The following is a 16,694-nucleotide window of genomic DNA, read 5'->3' as shown; positions in this document are numbered from 1 at the left end:
TTTTTGGCAAAAAATAAACAATAATAAACACTAATAATGGCACTAATAAACACTAATGGCGGCAATAATAAACGTTTGTTTGTTGCGTTTGAACAGAAAGTCGAAGCACAAATGAGACATTTAAAACAAGCGGCAGTTACAGGTACCGTTCATTTTGAGAAGTGTGCACTTTTCCGCGAAATCGGCACTATTGGAATTCTTTGTTACAACGGAAACCGCTAAGTTGACAACAATTCTCAGAAACATGCATTAGTTTGTATTTGTGTTATTATTATTTACGATAAAGCTCGTTAAAAATGAAATAACGGCGATTTTCAAGGTGACCCGGATTTTATGATCGCGAGTGTATATTGTTACACTTTAAAATAACTTTATTCGGCACCAACAATGTTACAATATTTACTTAATACTGTAGCTCAATGACAACTATTAACTTTAAAAACTTAAATACTACTCTTCTTCAAACTGTCAACTTCCTATGTTTATATACAGTTTCTAACATTCCAGGCGTTAGACGTTTCGGGATTTTTCGATGACATCTCAAATATTCGAATATTTGTTCTTAGAACTCTTTCATAAACTAATAATACTTATTTTTTTTTTATTTTAGGATAGTCTTTTTGATGCAGCAACTCCTACTGTTAACGAGGACAGCAAAGATTATATTAAAACAAACTGCAGAAAACTAGTATTAAAAAGTCGTCCAAGTAGTGGTGAAAGTAATTCCCCTGCTTTTCAAAGGATGGATATATTGAAACACATTGATTCACCCGAAACACCGATAAACGATGAAAATGTAAACATTCAAAATATAAGACATAATATTAGTTTACAAAATGAGATAAGACCTCCTGTTAAACTTAACTTTGAAAACACTCTACATAATGACTGTAGTTTGCCGGTCGGATCGCAAACTTTCATTTTAGATAATTCTGTTAGAAATAGTTCACAGGGTGAGTATTTAGTAGACTATAATTGTTAAGTTTTGTTCTTTTTACTTATTCTACAATGGAATCTTCTATGTATGTACTAATTCGATCTCATCTAACCCGAATAGCTTTTCATAGCCACTTGAAAATATATGTGAAATTATAATGTGAGACAGGTATTATTGAGACGCCTTATTAATAGGATTAACTTTCTGTCTTTATTTAAAGAGCCATAGACCTGCTCGTATATCATTTTTTCTTGGAGGTCCAAGCTTTTCAAAGATTTTTAAATTGTATAGTCATAGATGATAGTTAACAGAAATATTTATTACAACTGAAAATTACCTGAAATATATTGTCGAAGACCCTCAAGTGGCGGCTGTAGCTTAGCAGCTGTGTTACTGGCTTAACGAGTTACAAGAACCGCCACCGTGCCTGGGAGTACACGTAAAGCCATCGGTCCTGACTACATAAGTGTTCGTTAAGTCATGTTTGGGGAGCTAACGTTACCTGAAAAGCACAACATTAAATCTAAGCCAGAAGGTAATACGAACTTTACGTTTTTAATTTACTCTCTGGTCCAAAATAAAAAATTCCGGTATGGATGTCAAGCCTTAGAAACCATCTAACATCTTGCCGGAGACTACCAGGCTTCGTTGGAACTGGTTATAAAGAACGGCATGACTAAGGAAATATTATTCAAGAGGGACTAGTCAACAAACTGGGACTTCATTTATCTCCCTTATTACCAATATAAGCTAGACCGGATCTCTAGTTAATAAACTAACTAGATACGAACCAACGATAAGATCGCCAAGTACAGATATCTTGAGTTACAAATAAGGAGACAATGGAGAATGAAAAGTGCCCAGACAATACCTATTATTCTCTCTACTACTGGAGCCATTCTCTGAGCCATGGAACATTCATCAGTTATAGTCATTTACGAACAGATTCATACAACAGATGTTTATAAACAATACGTATGTCGAGAACGAAGAGCGGTAGACGAATTTGAGTAGTATTTGTCATTCTAATATGGCATAATTGTACATAAACAAAAATGGAGAGAATTAAATTATTATTTTATACAATTTTGATTTCTTTGATTTTTTGTGCTACAATCAACATTTAAGGTCCTGTGCCTATGGCAGCGACGCTGTTGTCATCAGCAGCAAACCATAAACATGAACCAACCTAAGGCCTTAAATATTGATTTTTTTACCAAAAAAAAAATGAAAGAAATCAAAATTGTATAAAATATAATTCTCTTCATTTTTGCTTATGTTCAATTGTGCCGTAAAGTTTATAATAAACGAGATAATTCAATAATTATGCGCACCACCCCTTCATTATTTTCCACCTTAACTCGGAAACTATTAAATATAAAATAAAAAATTGTAAAAAAGAAATCGTAGTAAATCGCATTTGCCACAATTTCAGTACCATTTTTGTCGAAAAGTTGAAAATGGTGAAGATATTGAACAAAAACGATTCTCCAAAAAATTCAAGATATAATTCAGACTATAAGACAAAAAATTTTATACGCCTTTCAGATGACGTCACCTCTAACTCCACCAAAGGTGTGGCGACTGACACCCATTTAACTGACTATCGAGCACCATTCAACTGCTACAAATAATATTTATTGGGTATAAAAATTCCACGAAAACACAATACTATCTCCCGTACTATTATATCTGTGAAGAGTGTATAGTGGCATAGGCGTACTGCGCAAGCGATACTAAAGAGAGATAGATAGACTACCGATCGACTGCTCCGCGTTTCACTATTTTGCTCACTATGCCTAGTCTATTCTTATTATATTTATGATTAAACCACAATTGATTCTAATAAAAATTATATTTCACATTTGTTTTTCACGTTTTGTCTTCAAAAAAAAAATTATTTTAAATAAGGAGTTATTTCGATGCTTTTGTTTGCCAAATTTGACTTTTGGTCCTCTTGGCCACGATCTTATAGGCAAATAGCCATGCTGTTAGTTAAAAATTCTGATTATGGCGTTTGTACCCTCATGGTGATATCGAATCTGATTTTTTTGTGTTTAATGTATTATGTGTAATGGTAGATGAAGTGTCTCTGATCTGTTGATCCATTAGTGTTGGTATATTCTTGTTGCTAACTTCTTATAATATTGATAACCAGAGCCTGCTGCATTCTGTCTGTGCAGGTAATACGTGTAGTATGACTCACACAAGACCGGAGCTCTGTTATAACTCTCCTTCAGACACGCATTGTATATTCTATAAGTAAATTTGTTACTTCATATGTGATCACCGTGAAATAGATAATAGAAATACTTTAATTGCTTTTATAAATTTAATTACTACTATTCACAAATGAAAGAAATGATTACAATTATTAATACTAACTAAATGACATGAGTTAAATTAATACGTTGTTTACAATATGGTATGATGAACTATACTAATACCTGGAGCTTGACGCGTGCTAATTTACAAAGTTTTAGGTTACGCACTTGTCTTGGAATTAATTGTTTCAAACGGAAGATGTTGATTCTTCCAACATTCGCGAAACGTTCTTATTTTTGAAAAGTTATATAAACACCTGCTGTCTGTACCTGTTTACCAGTAACGTTTGACCAATATGATGGTAGTTGTTAGATATGATTTATCTCCCTTTAGCTTATCACGGTTTTACAATCAAAAGCAGTGGTTGATTCTGGGAGATTTGGATGCTGAAATTTACCGTGGATTATTAATTATGTAACTCTGTGATCACACTGCACCAGATTTTGATTTTACTCGAAACTACACAATTTCCATATTGGGGATATTGGCGGTCACACACAAGTTACAATAACACTTAGAATATTTGAATAGAATAATTGAATTTAAATAGTCACTGCTAATTAAATACAGATTTTACGATAATTACACCGGATTGATTGCGGATGTTTCACGTAGATGATTACTTGTTCACAGATAACTTTTTTTGTAACAGAAAAAACCTCGAATAATATTTTTTCTCAATAGTAATGATAGAAGCAATGCTTTTTCAGAGATGTATTGAGAGTTGACTATGTAGTTGTTTTTAATTTGATAAGGCCGACACAATTTGGTAGAGCCGAATTGTTGTGTACCCCAGAACTGTTGAAGGGTTTGCTGCAAATTTTTCTTGATTAATTAAGGTGAGGTCTGCTTCTTTAATCTTTCTCTTTTTGGTGTTTGTTTTTTCATGATTATTGATCTATCAATACTCTCTGTACTCTCTGTACTGTACTCTCAAGCACAGAATACAAAGAATAGGGAACAAACACCATCTTGTGAATTTTCAACTAGAAGCATGATTATTTGCCTACAAGATCGAGGCCAAGGGTTCACCCGTCTAATATGGTAAACAAAAGCGTCAAACAACTAAATAAGAATTAATCTTTTTTGAAAACAATTTTTCCAGAGTGGAAATCGAAATGTCAAAAACAAATGTAAAAAGTAATTAAATCAATTGTGTCTTTCATTTATTTCTTATAAGTCTTTTCTAGTGTACTGTTTCTTGTAATTTAACTAAGGCTTAAAAAAAGATTGAGTTTATAAAATTAGTTTATTACTTTTTTTAGAAAATATACAAAAGAATAATCGAATACCAGTAGAAGTCGAAATTGAACCAACGGAATCTGGGGGCTCCGGAGATTGTGTGAAAGGCTACCCTTGTAATATAGTTTGCACTAGACCAGAATACTATACCTTACCGCCTCCAGAAGAGTTGATGAAATACGTTGATGAAGATGGACGATGCATAGTAAAAGGTTTCACAATTGGACGAAAAGGCTATGGAAATGTTTATTTTCCGGAAGAAATGGATGTTTCGGGGCTAAATTTAGACGAGTTTGTTCATTTTAGATACAGAGAGATAAATATTTACCCAGACGATGATAAAAAACCACCTATAGGACAGGTAAGGGCATTTTAGAATTTTACATTGTAACAACTTCAATGACACACGAGTTTTTTTTTAATAACATTCTCTCATATATATATATATATATATATATATATATATATATATATATATATATATATATGTGTGTGTGTGTGTAAAAGCATAAAAGTGTAATACATCAAAGCAATAGCAAGGTTTTGCTAGAAGATGTAAATTTTGATATTATTACGTTATGGTGTTTATTTTAATACTTTTAATTATGTAATATTAAATTTAAACCCACTCTCTGCTTGGAGATGAGGTTATATAGCAAAATGTAAAAGTTTTTTGACTATTATGGTATACAGCTAACTCCTGGAATCTCTCCCACTTTAGCCAAGATTAATATTAGGTCCTCTTCAGGGCTTCCGGAGTATTAGTCTTCTGAGCCCCCAGATACTACACTATTCACTACTCACTGCAGTACGGAGTGCAAGAAAGTTCGGAAGAAAAGAGCTAGGGGTAGTTGTCGAGCTGGAGGGTGGTAGTGAGATGGTAGAAAGGGCGAGAGAAGTTGCCGCCTCAATGTCCACTTGCGTTGTGAAAGTGACGACAGGGATGGTATAGCGAGAAGACTTCTCTTAATAGGTATGGATGCGGTCACGACAGCCAAGGGTGTCGCTGACCAAGAGTGGTGCTGGCAGCAATGCGATATGCGATGTGTTAGTATGCAAGGGATGGCTTAAACGCCACCGTGGAGGTCGACGAGAATGTTGCGAATGGGTTGCTGAAAAACTCACGACTGAAGGTTGGCTTTGTAGCATGTCTTGTAAGGGAGAAAGTGTCTATCCTGCGATGCTATAGGTGTCAAGCCTATGGACATACCAGGAATTAATGCAAGGAGGAAGAGCGTAAAGGATGCTGGGGATGTGGTCGACTTCACGTCCTCAAAGACTGCAGATAGTGTTGCATGAACTGCAATGTAAAGGGTCATTTGAGTGAGCCGAGAGACTTGCCCAATGAATTGCGGTGCTAAACTGAGTGTTCTCCATGGGCAGGGCGAGACTGTCACTCGATCTCGTCCTGGCTTCCGCCGATGACATGATCTTCACGTGACAGCGGAACCGAACTGCACGTTGGTCAGGAATCAGGATTGGTTTGTGGATGACGCTGGTGTGCATATCGGCAATCGCAAATTTAAGGTGCATGGGATCGATGATGATATGGATTATATATCGGTTAGACTGGAGAGACTGAATCTGGTCTGCTGCTATATTTAAGCGTGTATAGTGATAAATGAGAACGAGAATAGGTTAAATGCCATTATTTAAAAGGTGAGGCGACTGGGTAACGAGTGCGTAATGTTCAGCGGCTTCGAGGCAAAATCTGCAGAATGCGGTTCGTCGATCACTGATACTCAGGACAAATGTTAACGGATTCAGTCGGGGCCTTAGACCTAGTGATTTTAAACACAGATTTGGAGCGAAAATTTGTGAGAGATGATTCCAGATCGTACATTGACGTCACCCTCGCCACGCAAGCAGCCCTCCACCTCCAATGTGTCAAAGACTGGGCAGTACTGGCTGAATATACCGGCACGTAACACCAATTCATCGACATTGGTAAGACGGAAGACGTTGAGGGTAGACCCAAACTTTGCCTGTCTAGGGGCTAGAGATATCAGGTGGACCTGTATGATGAGAGTATTAGATGGGAGGTACATGGGTCTCGATGTCTTACACCCTCGGTGGAAGGTCTCGAGCAGGTTATGAAAGCCGTGGTGCATACTTACTGCCTTACTAGTGTTTCGAGATAGAGCAACTGAGGAGGTAGTGCGTGGCCCTTTGCCGGCACTTGACAAGGGTGAAAATTCGTCGGATCGGGGAAGAAGGGGAATGTGTGAGTACGTCTTACCGTGCGAGAAAGAAGTTGAATAGGAAGTTCGGTGCCGAGTAGAAGAGTCACTGGAGGGGACTGTGTGACAAATGTGTGGACAAACGGATGAACGAAAGAAGTTTGAAAGATAATCTAACTGTAGAATGTTTGACTCCGTGATAGAAATTGTGGAGAAAATGATCAGAGATGAGTGGTGGTAGACAACGATCCACAAATGTATCAGTGAGCTGTTCTCTTCAAAAGAACGAGAGAAGAGGGAACTGGCAAATGAATTCTAAAACGAGCGAGTAGCACATCGGGCGGGTTCGGACTGTCACAGGCGGAAATAGGAGGGCATGAGAGAGGCGCCGTCAATGAGATGGCAGCCTCGTTAAGTCAGGAGCTTGAAAGTTCTTGCTGGTTCTTGTGGATGTGATTTTTCCGGTGAATGTGTGGGAGTGGGAAGAATGGGAATCGGGTGATAGTAGGACATCAGGAGAGATGTTATGCCTTAACCGTCGCGGCGGTTCCATGCTGATGTATGGAGTGACAGAGAAGAGGTTTTTAGTGGGACACCGGCCGTTTCGGTATGGTGACGGGACGAAGTGTTAGAACCGTGTCTAATCACCTCGGGCATCTCGTCCTAGCGCAACTTCGTGAATATTAGGCACCCAACACTACCTGGGCCACATGTATCTGTATGCAGATTTTCCTTCTTCTCTTCTAAAGATAAGACGAAACAAGAAAAAAATTGAAAAAAGGATTTAGACAAGCTAAAAACAAGCAGTAAACAATAAATATGCAGAAGACATAGCAAAAATACAAAAGAAAAAACAAAAAGCGACAAAACTACACAAAAAGAAAAAATCAGAATGGATTAAAGAGCAGATGTAAGCAATAGAAGCAAGTAACAAAGGCAACAAAAAACTATATGGATATATTAAAAAAGAATGTAATAACAATGAAACAACAGTAAGACGTAAAATCAGTAAAGAAAGCATTTTTATAATTTGGACAAAATCATATAAAACAGGAATATTGGGGAAGTAGAGTTAAGGGATGAAAGAGACGAAGAAGAAAACTCTCCCACATATAAGGAACTTATTGAAACAGTGGAATGATTGAAATCAGGCAAAGCAGCAGGACCGGATGAAATCAACAATGAATTAATAAAAAATGGAGGAGAACTGATTCACCGGATTCATAAACAAATAAAAATTATATGGAATTCGAAAAATGTGCCTATGAAGTTGAGAAAGGGTCATATAATAACAATATAAAAAATAATGAGACCCAAGAGATAGCAGTAACTATAGAGGAATCATGCTACTGAGCACCACATACAAAATATTGACAATTATCTTGGGAAACAGAATAGATAAATACACCGAAAATTCACTAGGCAATATCGACAACGCTTCAGAAAAGGAAAATTAATCATAGACGATATACACCTACCAACACAACTGATTTAAAAGTGCTAAGAAAATTACATAAATTTACACCGACTGTTTATAGACTCACAGCAAGCGTTTGACTCTGTAAATAGACACCAACTCTTACTCGAAATGCGAAACATGAATATAACAGCAAATCCTATTAGATTAGTGAAAATGACAATGGACAACTCTGTAGCAGAAGCTATATTAAACTAGGGGAATACAGAAACTATCAATATAGAAGTAATTAAATAATTTTTGTCTACGTTTTTTTTATCTAAATACTTTTAAAGTATTTTTTATCCTTTGTTCAAAACAATAATCTAATCAGGAATCAATATAATGGGGTTAAAAAATATTTCATATACACCTTTTATTTCTTTTACTTCTACAAGTTACTACTTTTAGGTGATTGTAAATATTATGCTTTAGAAAATATTAAATTTATTATTTAAATCAAATTTATTGACATGCCTATTTAAAATTTTAGGGTCTAAATCGAAAAGCTCAAGTAACTTTAGATAATGTCTATCCAAAAAGACCAGGTAGCAACACGCTGGTTAAAGATATCAATGAACTTCAACTAATGAACTTTTCTGAAAAACTTCGTAAAATAACAGAAAATAAAGATGCGAAATTTGTCGATTACCGACCAGAAACTGGATCGTGGGTTTTCAAGGTAGAACATTTTTCTCGATATGGTTATGATGAAAGCGATGACGAGGCGGCACCATTAAATAAAGAAGCTGCTGAAAAAAAAGCAGCAGAAAAAGCTGCCAAAGCCGTTATTCCTCCTATTCCTAAATCAGCGGAAAAACAAGTTGAAAAAGAAACTGTTGACAAAACCACACCAACTCAGGTAAATATAACTGTTATTCATTCCAATAAAGCCTGCACATAGGTAAACAGTACTACCTAAAGTAATAACATATGCAGGATCCTAATATAATTTTACACTTGTCATAAAATCAATGTAACAGAAGTTAGCTTACCAGTTAGTTACCTCTTTCTTTATTTTGATGAACTGAATTAATTAGATAATAAAGTGATAACAAATGTATCAGTATTGTCAAAATATCTTACAAGTGCTTCTACACGAGCTTCAATAAGATTATTCTGCCGCCATATTTATTTTTCTCTTTTTTTTTGTACACGTGAAATGCGTCACTAATTTTGACGTTATATAGGATTTTAAGTTTGTCGAGAATTATTGCATGACATTTTAGTTAAATCTGACAGTTGCAGGATCGTAATCGGCTAAATGTGAAAAGGTTATTTTTTTTTTTTGAAATATGGAATAAAAACTTTTCAAATTATTCAATTCAATTTTTTTTTAATTTACATATTAGAGGTCCCGTCCTGTATATAAATTTTTATTGCGCATTATATTGAAACGGCAGTTCGTCATAATTCCTATTCTATACATTCCAAGGAAAGTGCTTAATTAGCTAAGATTTATTTATGGATTTATTATTATTTATTACAAACACTATGGAATTGGAATGTTTATTTTAGTGATGTAACGAATAGTCGCATTCGCGAATATTCGCATATTTTGCATATTCGCATTCGCGAAATTTGTGCGATTATAAATATGTATAGGAAAAAAAAAATTTGAAGATTAGGTTAATAAAATAAAAATCCATTCACTTCTCAGTTTTTTTATTAAGAAAACTCTAAAATTAGAAAACAAAAAAATAAATGATGCAGTGTAAACAAACAAAAACAAATTATTCTCTGAAACTTTTATCATCCAAAAGTTTTTAATTTTAGACAATTATCTTGAAAAAGTCTAAGAATTATTAAACTACAAATTAAAAATAGTCTATGTGTTTTTATGTAAAGAGTTTAAACAAACAAACAAACATAATCAGTTCGACTTCAGTTAGATAAGTTCAGATAAATTTATTAATTCGGCAATTTTCGGAACAAGATACATATTATAATGTACACTACACTGTAATGTAATACAGTACATGATTTGTATAGTTGTTCTGAAAATTGCTGAATTACTAAATTTATCTGAACTTATCTATTAACTACACACCTCACGCAAATGAGACTGCCGGCAGTGCCGGAGACAATTAAAATTGCCAAATTAAAAAAAAAAAAAACTGAATATTCGCATTCGTATTCGCGAATGTCGGTGGCATATATTCGCATTCGCGAATGTTCAAAATCTGACATTTTTTTGGCTTTTTTAGTTGTTTTTCATCAGTGCACAGGGCGTCTTCTAAAAGATGCATTTTAATTTGGGAGACACTTTTCTGCTTTCCTGCAATAATTTTTGAAGCGAATCTTATATATTGGCGTTACTTTTTCTCTATAGTAAAATGCTCAGGCGAGCGTCACGGAACTAGCGCCAGAAGCTGGCGTCGTCACGGGTAGTGTCATAAAATGGCGGTTCTTCACTTCGATTCACTACTCTCTATCAATTCGTTTCTAGTCATCATATATTTATTCTAAGCAGGATTAAATTAAAAACTACATGAAAAAAACGTAACAAAATACAGACATTAAATGAGAAGTAAACAATTAAAAGAATATATGTCAATAAAAGATTCGATTCACAACGATTGTCAAAATTTAAAAGTCATAAATGGCATCCGATTTGTTGATGTAAATAAAAAGGCGATAATTAAACATAAAAAGAGTTTCTTTTCTCGGAATATGAAATTTGGAATTTGAAATTTGATTTTAGTCTGTAAAATAAACTCAAAAAAGTAGTATTTTTAGTATTTTTTCAATAATAATAATAATTCTTAAGATTTGAAACTAGCATTGTCTTATGTAAAATTTAATTACAAAACTTTTATAAACTATACAAAAATATTCTAAAACTAATAGTTCTTGAGATATATGCGAAAAAAGGAGAAAAAATATCCAATTTTCTGAATTTTTTCGTATTTAGTTTGATAAAAAGTTGAGCTCACATTTTACAACACACGCATAGTGAAATTATGATTTATAGTGATATTTTGGAGCGATTTATGTAAAAAACTGCGATATATGCGTCACACCCAAAAATTGTTATTTTAAACAGATACCGCCTAGACTATCAGAAGAAAGATAATTCGAAACTAGACCAGATATTTTTAAAAATTTAGTAATGTGATCATTCTAACGCAAATTTTAAATCGGTTTAAAATTATTATTTTGAGGAAGCTCATTTTTCATCGAAATATGACGAGTCTTAAGGCCCGTTTTCACACTACGTCTTATTGTACGTTTTGTGGGTCATATAAAACGTACGACAAAATGTACATTTTGTCCAGTGTATACACACTACGTTTTTCCTTCCGTTTTCTACCTCATTTCTAATTCAGAGTCTTGAGTTGTGTGAAGTTTGTTTAGTGATTTTTTTATTATGGATAAAACACGGCTGCTTTCTTTTATTTTTTCAACCATAACGATACTATGACTGAGGAAAAAGGGGACGAGGAAGGAAAAGACAAGATGGTCAGGAGAGTGGGCTTCTAAAAAGAAGCCAGTATTCCCACGTCTCGTTACTAAAAGAACTGAGAGGCGAACCAGATGACTGGCGCAATTATTTGCGAATGGACACCTCAGCCTATTGTCAATTGCTAGAGTTGGTAACACCATACATATTGAAATAAGACACCTCATGAGAAAAGCCATTACACCCCATGAAAGACTCACAGCAACTCTCAGATATCTTACAACAGGACGCAGCGTCAAGGACTTCACAATCATAATATCCAAACCAGCGTTAAGCCAAATAATTCCTGAAACCTGTAATGCAATCTACTTGGTTTTAAAACATAACTACTTAAAAACTTTTATACAATTCAATAAATTCCCCGAGAAAATCGTAGGTGCATTGCCGCAAATCTGACATTATTAGGCTTTTTTTTGGGAAAAATGAAACGAACTGCAGTGAAACTAGTCGTCAAATAAGTCGAGATCGGACGACTTGTCTGAACATGTATTTTCACGTAACGTATTATCCTATCAGCTCTTGCAAAACTATGCTTCTCCTATCATTTCTACGATCTGACCTTGGATTTCATTTCGATTCGACAAGACGTACGTTTTGCTGTTTACATGCCACGTTTTATTGTATAGGATTTGTCCTATCCAACAAAACGTACAATAAGACGTCGCATGAAAACGGGCCTTTAAACTAGATTAATATTATATGTATTTTAATGCTCATTTTAAACTAGTTAAAAATTATATTTTTTGGATAAAGCTGACGTTTCAGCGTAACATGTCAAGTTGACTATTATTCTGTAGGAATTAAAAATAGTTTTATGTTATATTATTAAAAGTTTAAAAATTGTTATATCTATATGTTGATTTTTATTCTCCACAAGTATTGCTTTGGAATTACGAGTTTGACGTATATTTATAATTTAAATGTATATTTTTGATTTATTATAATTGTCTTATTTTTTGTATTCTTTAGGTTTCAAAGTTCGGCCTTGATGATGATATTTTTGTTGAAGAAGGTGCACATTTTCAACCAGAGGATGATTTAATAGAAACAGCTATGTATGTAGACAATATCTCGGAAGAAGATTATCACGTAATACCCACGGATATTCCTTTACATTTAACACGCGATCAATTCACTTCTTGCAAAAATATACAGGTTATGAAGTCTACTTTGTTCGCTGAGGATGACAGATCATCTGATGGTGGTGGTAGTCATATTTCCATAATAAGACAATATTTGGATATTCCGGAAGAAATTCGTAGACTTCCTATATTAAGAGAAGAATGTCCGCCTAAGAAGAGAGTTATGTTGAGGCCTAAAGTTGAAAAAGTTTATAATTTTGCTAGTAAGTGTAAACAGCATGCAAAAGTTATTTGGTATTACTATAGTATAGGTGCGCAAGTTGAAACGGACTTGAAATGTGTATGGATTATGCTTTAGTTACTGACTAATACACGACGCGTATTATTGAGCTATCGACATGATTTTTTCGGTGTTATTTTTTATAATGGCCATCTTTTTTTGCAGTGACTGCGAATACCTCCCACACCAATCATTTTTACTATTTTTGTACATCATTGGGATTAACACTATAATTTACAAAATTATCAAAAAATAGATTATAAAGTCATATTATTAATTTTTGTACCATTTGTTGCAAAATGTTATAAAGCTGTGGCGGTGTTTGAGTAGAAAATTACTTAAAACTTGTGAATTACAAAGATATATTAGTTATTTTAGTATAAAACTGTAATTGAAGGTTAGGCTAATTTAGGTCATCAGCATGATTAGGTGAAGTTTAAAAAGACTCTCAAACTGTTTTCTTGTGGCATGTTTAAGTTAAGCATTATTTTATGTGGGATTAAACCACAATTGTAATTATTTTAACGTTTCGATTTCCATTTGATCAAATTGGTTTTTGCTATCTACACAATAGTATAAATATTAAGAACGTCCTAAAAAAATGGGTAAATAACCATAGGGTGCTGGATTCAAATATGAGAACTATTTACCTGTAATTTAGAAACATCTAAAACACTAAGGGCCGATTGTTCAAACGCTAATCAAAACTTGATTGTAATCAAATATTTAATTAAAATCCAATATGTCACATTTTGACTGTTTTATTTTATTCAATTTTATTATTTTGCGTTGTAATTTAAAATAAACCATAATTAAACTCTTTCTGAGAAAGAGAAACAAAAAGAAGCGTAAGAAGACCCAAAAAGAGATGGATAGACGATATAACAGCTGTAGCTGGAAAGCAGTGGATGAGAATTGCAAAAGATAGGGAAGCGTGGAAACAATTGGAGGAGGCCTATGTTCAACAATGGATGAATGAAGGTTGAAGAAGAAGAAGAAACTCTTTTTGATGTTAATTTCATGTTTTTATTTACAAATCAATAATAATAAGCAATTTTTTAATAATTTTGGCAGCTGCTCTGACGTATTTAATTGTAATTCAATATTTGATTACAATCAAGTTTTGATTAGCGTTCGAACAATCGGCCCTAACAGTTCAAAAAACTTTCCAACGGTATAATAATTTATTAAATGAGAGAGCAATGGAATATCACAAAACAAAATTCTAGAGCTAGAATGCTACATAAAGTCTTTCAAAATAAGTCTTTATCCAAATATCATTATGGAGAGTGGGTGGAGATATGGCAACTCTGGATATCTAAGGGTTCCAAGCAACTATTCGAGAACCAAAAATTCTTTACTTTTGGTTTACTGAAACAGAATGTTTGAGGGCACTATAAATTTGTAATTTTTTTTATGCCACAAAGACAAATCCGTGGACCTGGTACTATACTACTACTCTAAAACTATATAACGGAGTAAGTACTGTATAAGCGAAGGAGTTTTGACGGACTTAAGGGTGTCGAAACTAAGGATGTTGCTTTGTCCGTCTTAATTGACCCTGCTTCTTACGCACTCAGTATGGTTGTAGGCGGGTCTTTTTAGTATTAGCTGTGTCTGTTATGCACTTCAAACACTGTTGTCATTTACATATTAATGTGCTTTGCAACGTTGGTATATTATTTTCAAAGGTGGAGAACTTGTATTCACAATTAAAATATTTTTTTGGATCCAATCCAATGCGGATAGATGATCTATCCGCATTGGATTGATTAGAAAAATATTGGAATATGTACCAATTTTGACTATTTTGAAATAACATATTTTTACACTATCAGTTAAAATCATTTATTATTTTTTTGCTTAGGTATTTATGATTAAGAAAATTTCTGAATTTGATAGCTTTACGGTGTAGCCTACTTTTTTATATTTCATATTACTACAAAAAAACACTTTTTTTGTCTCTGTAGCTCCAAAGTCCAAAACATTTCGCATTTTCAACCTGTACTCCTAATCTATAAAATTACCGATTATTTCTTTCTAATTGTAAGAATATGAATTTTCTAGAAAAGGAGGGAAGTAATGACCTAATGCAGTTAAGAAGTTACCAAGACATGGGTATATTTAGGGGGAAATCGTATAAAGTAGGATGGTCAAAAGGTTTCAACTTTTATAATGTGGTTTCCAAACCAGAAGGTGGTATCCAATTAACTTTCAATGATATTAAATGTGGCTCCATAAAGGCGTTTGAAGCTATTGATGTAAGTGTTTCGAATATGTATGTCTGAAAATAGTCTTAATCTTTTTCTATTTTTAGGAAATTTTAGGTAAATCTTTGGAAATTGTTTTGGAGGAAAGCAGCTATGAATTAGATAGCAATAATATACCAACATTTACAATTGCAAAAAATCATACATATTTAAAAAAGCAGTCTAAATTATTTTCAACTTTACTAGAAAGGCATAACACTAAAGAAGCTAAATATTTACATAGTATATGGACTCTAGCGGATTCGCTTTGGGGACCCAGTGAAAATACAGTTTCTACCGAAGATATCTTCTTAGTGAATGGTACGGATTTGTACTTAACACATTTGTGTCAAGATATGGTTTTTTCTGATTTTTTTTACAAATTAATATGTTTTAGTTAAAATATTATAATAATTCAAGGAAAAGCATCATTTTTAGCAATTTGATTTTTAGATCAGTCCGACTCAGAATTAATTGTTGATATGGTTAGGATAATAAATATATATATATATATATATATATATATATATATATATAATTTTTGTTTATTTATTAACAGAGTACATAGTAATAATTAACCTGTTTTCTGTTTCTTCTCCATTAACTATGGTAAATCTTTAAAACAATATGGACCATTTCTACATGTAATTTTTTACGTTATGTACTTATCCTAATATTTGTCTATTAAAAATATCAAAGAATAAAACGATTCTGAAGAACCTATTATTAAAAATTTCTTGTATTATGTTTCACTACATTAAAGTTTTGTTAATTTTTTGTTTTAAAAATGGCTCACGTTCGAAATTTATTCGACAAATGTAAAGCAATTATTATTTTTGAGGAGGCTGGCTGTAACTACCACGAAGCCGTAAGAATTTAGTCAAGGATTTCTTAACCGTCAGATTGATTGACATTATTTTATTGTAAATGTTTTGTCACAATTCTTTGTGGATCCGTCTGTATCAAGCAGAAGTGTAGCTCGTGATTTCGATGTTAGTCATAAAACAGTTTTGAGCATCATTTAAAAAATAAATGGCACCTATGTAAATTGCAAATGGTTCCACGAACTAACTGAAGCTGATTCAGACAGATGAAGGAATAGTGTGGAATTATGGCCAGTAAATCCCGATTCTTTGATTCTTTTTTCATGAAGGTTATACACAATTTCCGGAAAAGTTAAATGTTAAAGTTAAAATAGAAAAGTGATAAGCTGTAGCTCTCCCTATACATTACACACATTTTTAGCTTATTGATTCTTATAGCTGAATTCAAGGCAAAGATTAAAAAAGTTTTCTACGACCAATAGAAATGGAGTTAGCTTAATTTGTTTAAAAAATCATCACAGTTGCTTTGTTTATAACAATTAGTAGTTAAAATGTGCTCCATTCAATAGTTAAAGACCTATATTTTATGGGGATATAATTTATAGTCAAAAACATAAGTAAAGTTCACTGTTTTTTCGAGACTCTGAGATAGCGCG

At 33.4% G+C, this 16,694-nt stretch overlaps 1 protein-coding gene across 1 annotated transcript; it reads left to right on the top strand.

Annotated features, from left to right (window-relative positions):
- Positions 1 to 610: 610 nt before the first annotated feature.
- Positions 611 to 15,672, top strand: LOC140432011 (uncharacterized; the record flags this gene model as incomplete). The annotated part of the gene is made up of 6 exons (XM_072519874.1): positions 611 to 953; positions 4,528 to 4,865; positions 8,634 to 9,002; positions 12,573 to 12,948; positions 15,033 to 15,226; positions 15,283 to 15,672. Coding segments are annotated over 6 exons (1,953 nt in total), but the record flags the coding sequence as incomplete, so codon positions are not given.
- Positions 15,673 to 16,694: the final 1,022 nt, after the last annotated feature.

Source organism: Diabrotica undecimpunctata, unplaced genomic scaffold (genome assembly GCF_040954645.1).
Source record: "Diabrotica undecimpunctata isolate CICGRU unplaced genomic scaffold, icDiaUnde3 ctg00002547.1, whole genome shotgun sequence".
Classification (NCBI taxonomy): Eukaryota; Metazoa; Arthropoda; class Insecta; order Coleoptera; family Chrysomelidae; genus Diabrotica; species Diabrotica undecimpunctata.
The sequence above is the reverse complement of the archived record's forward strand: the minus strand, read 5'-3'. Positions and strand labels throughout refer to the sequence as shown.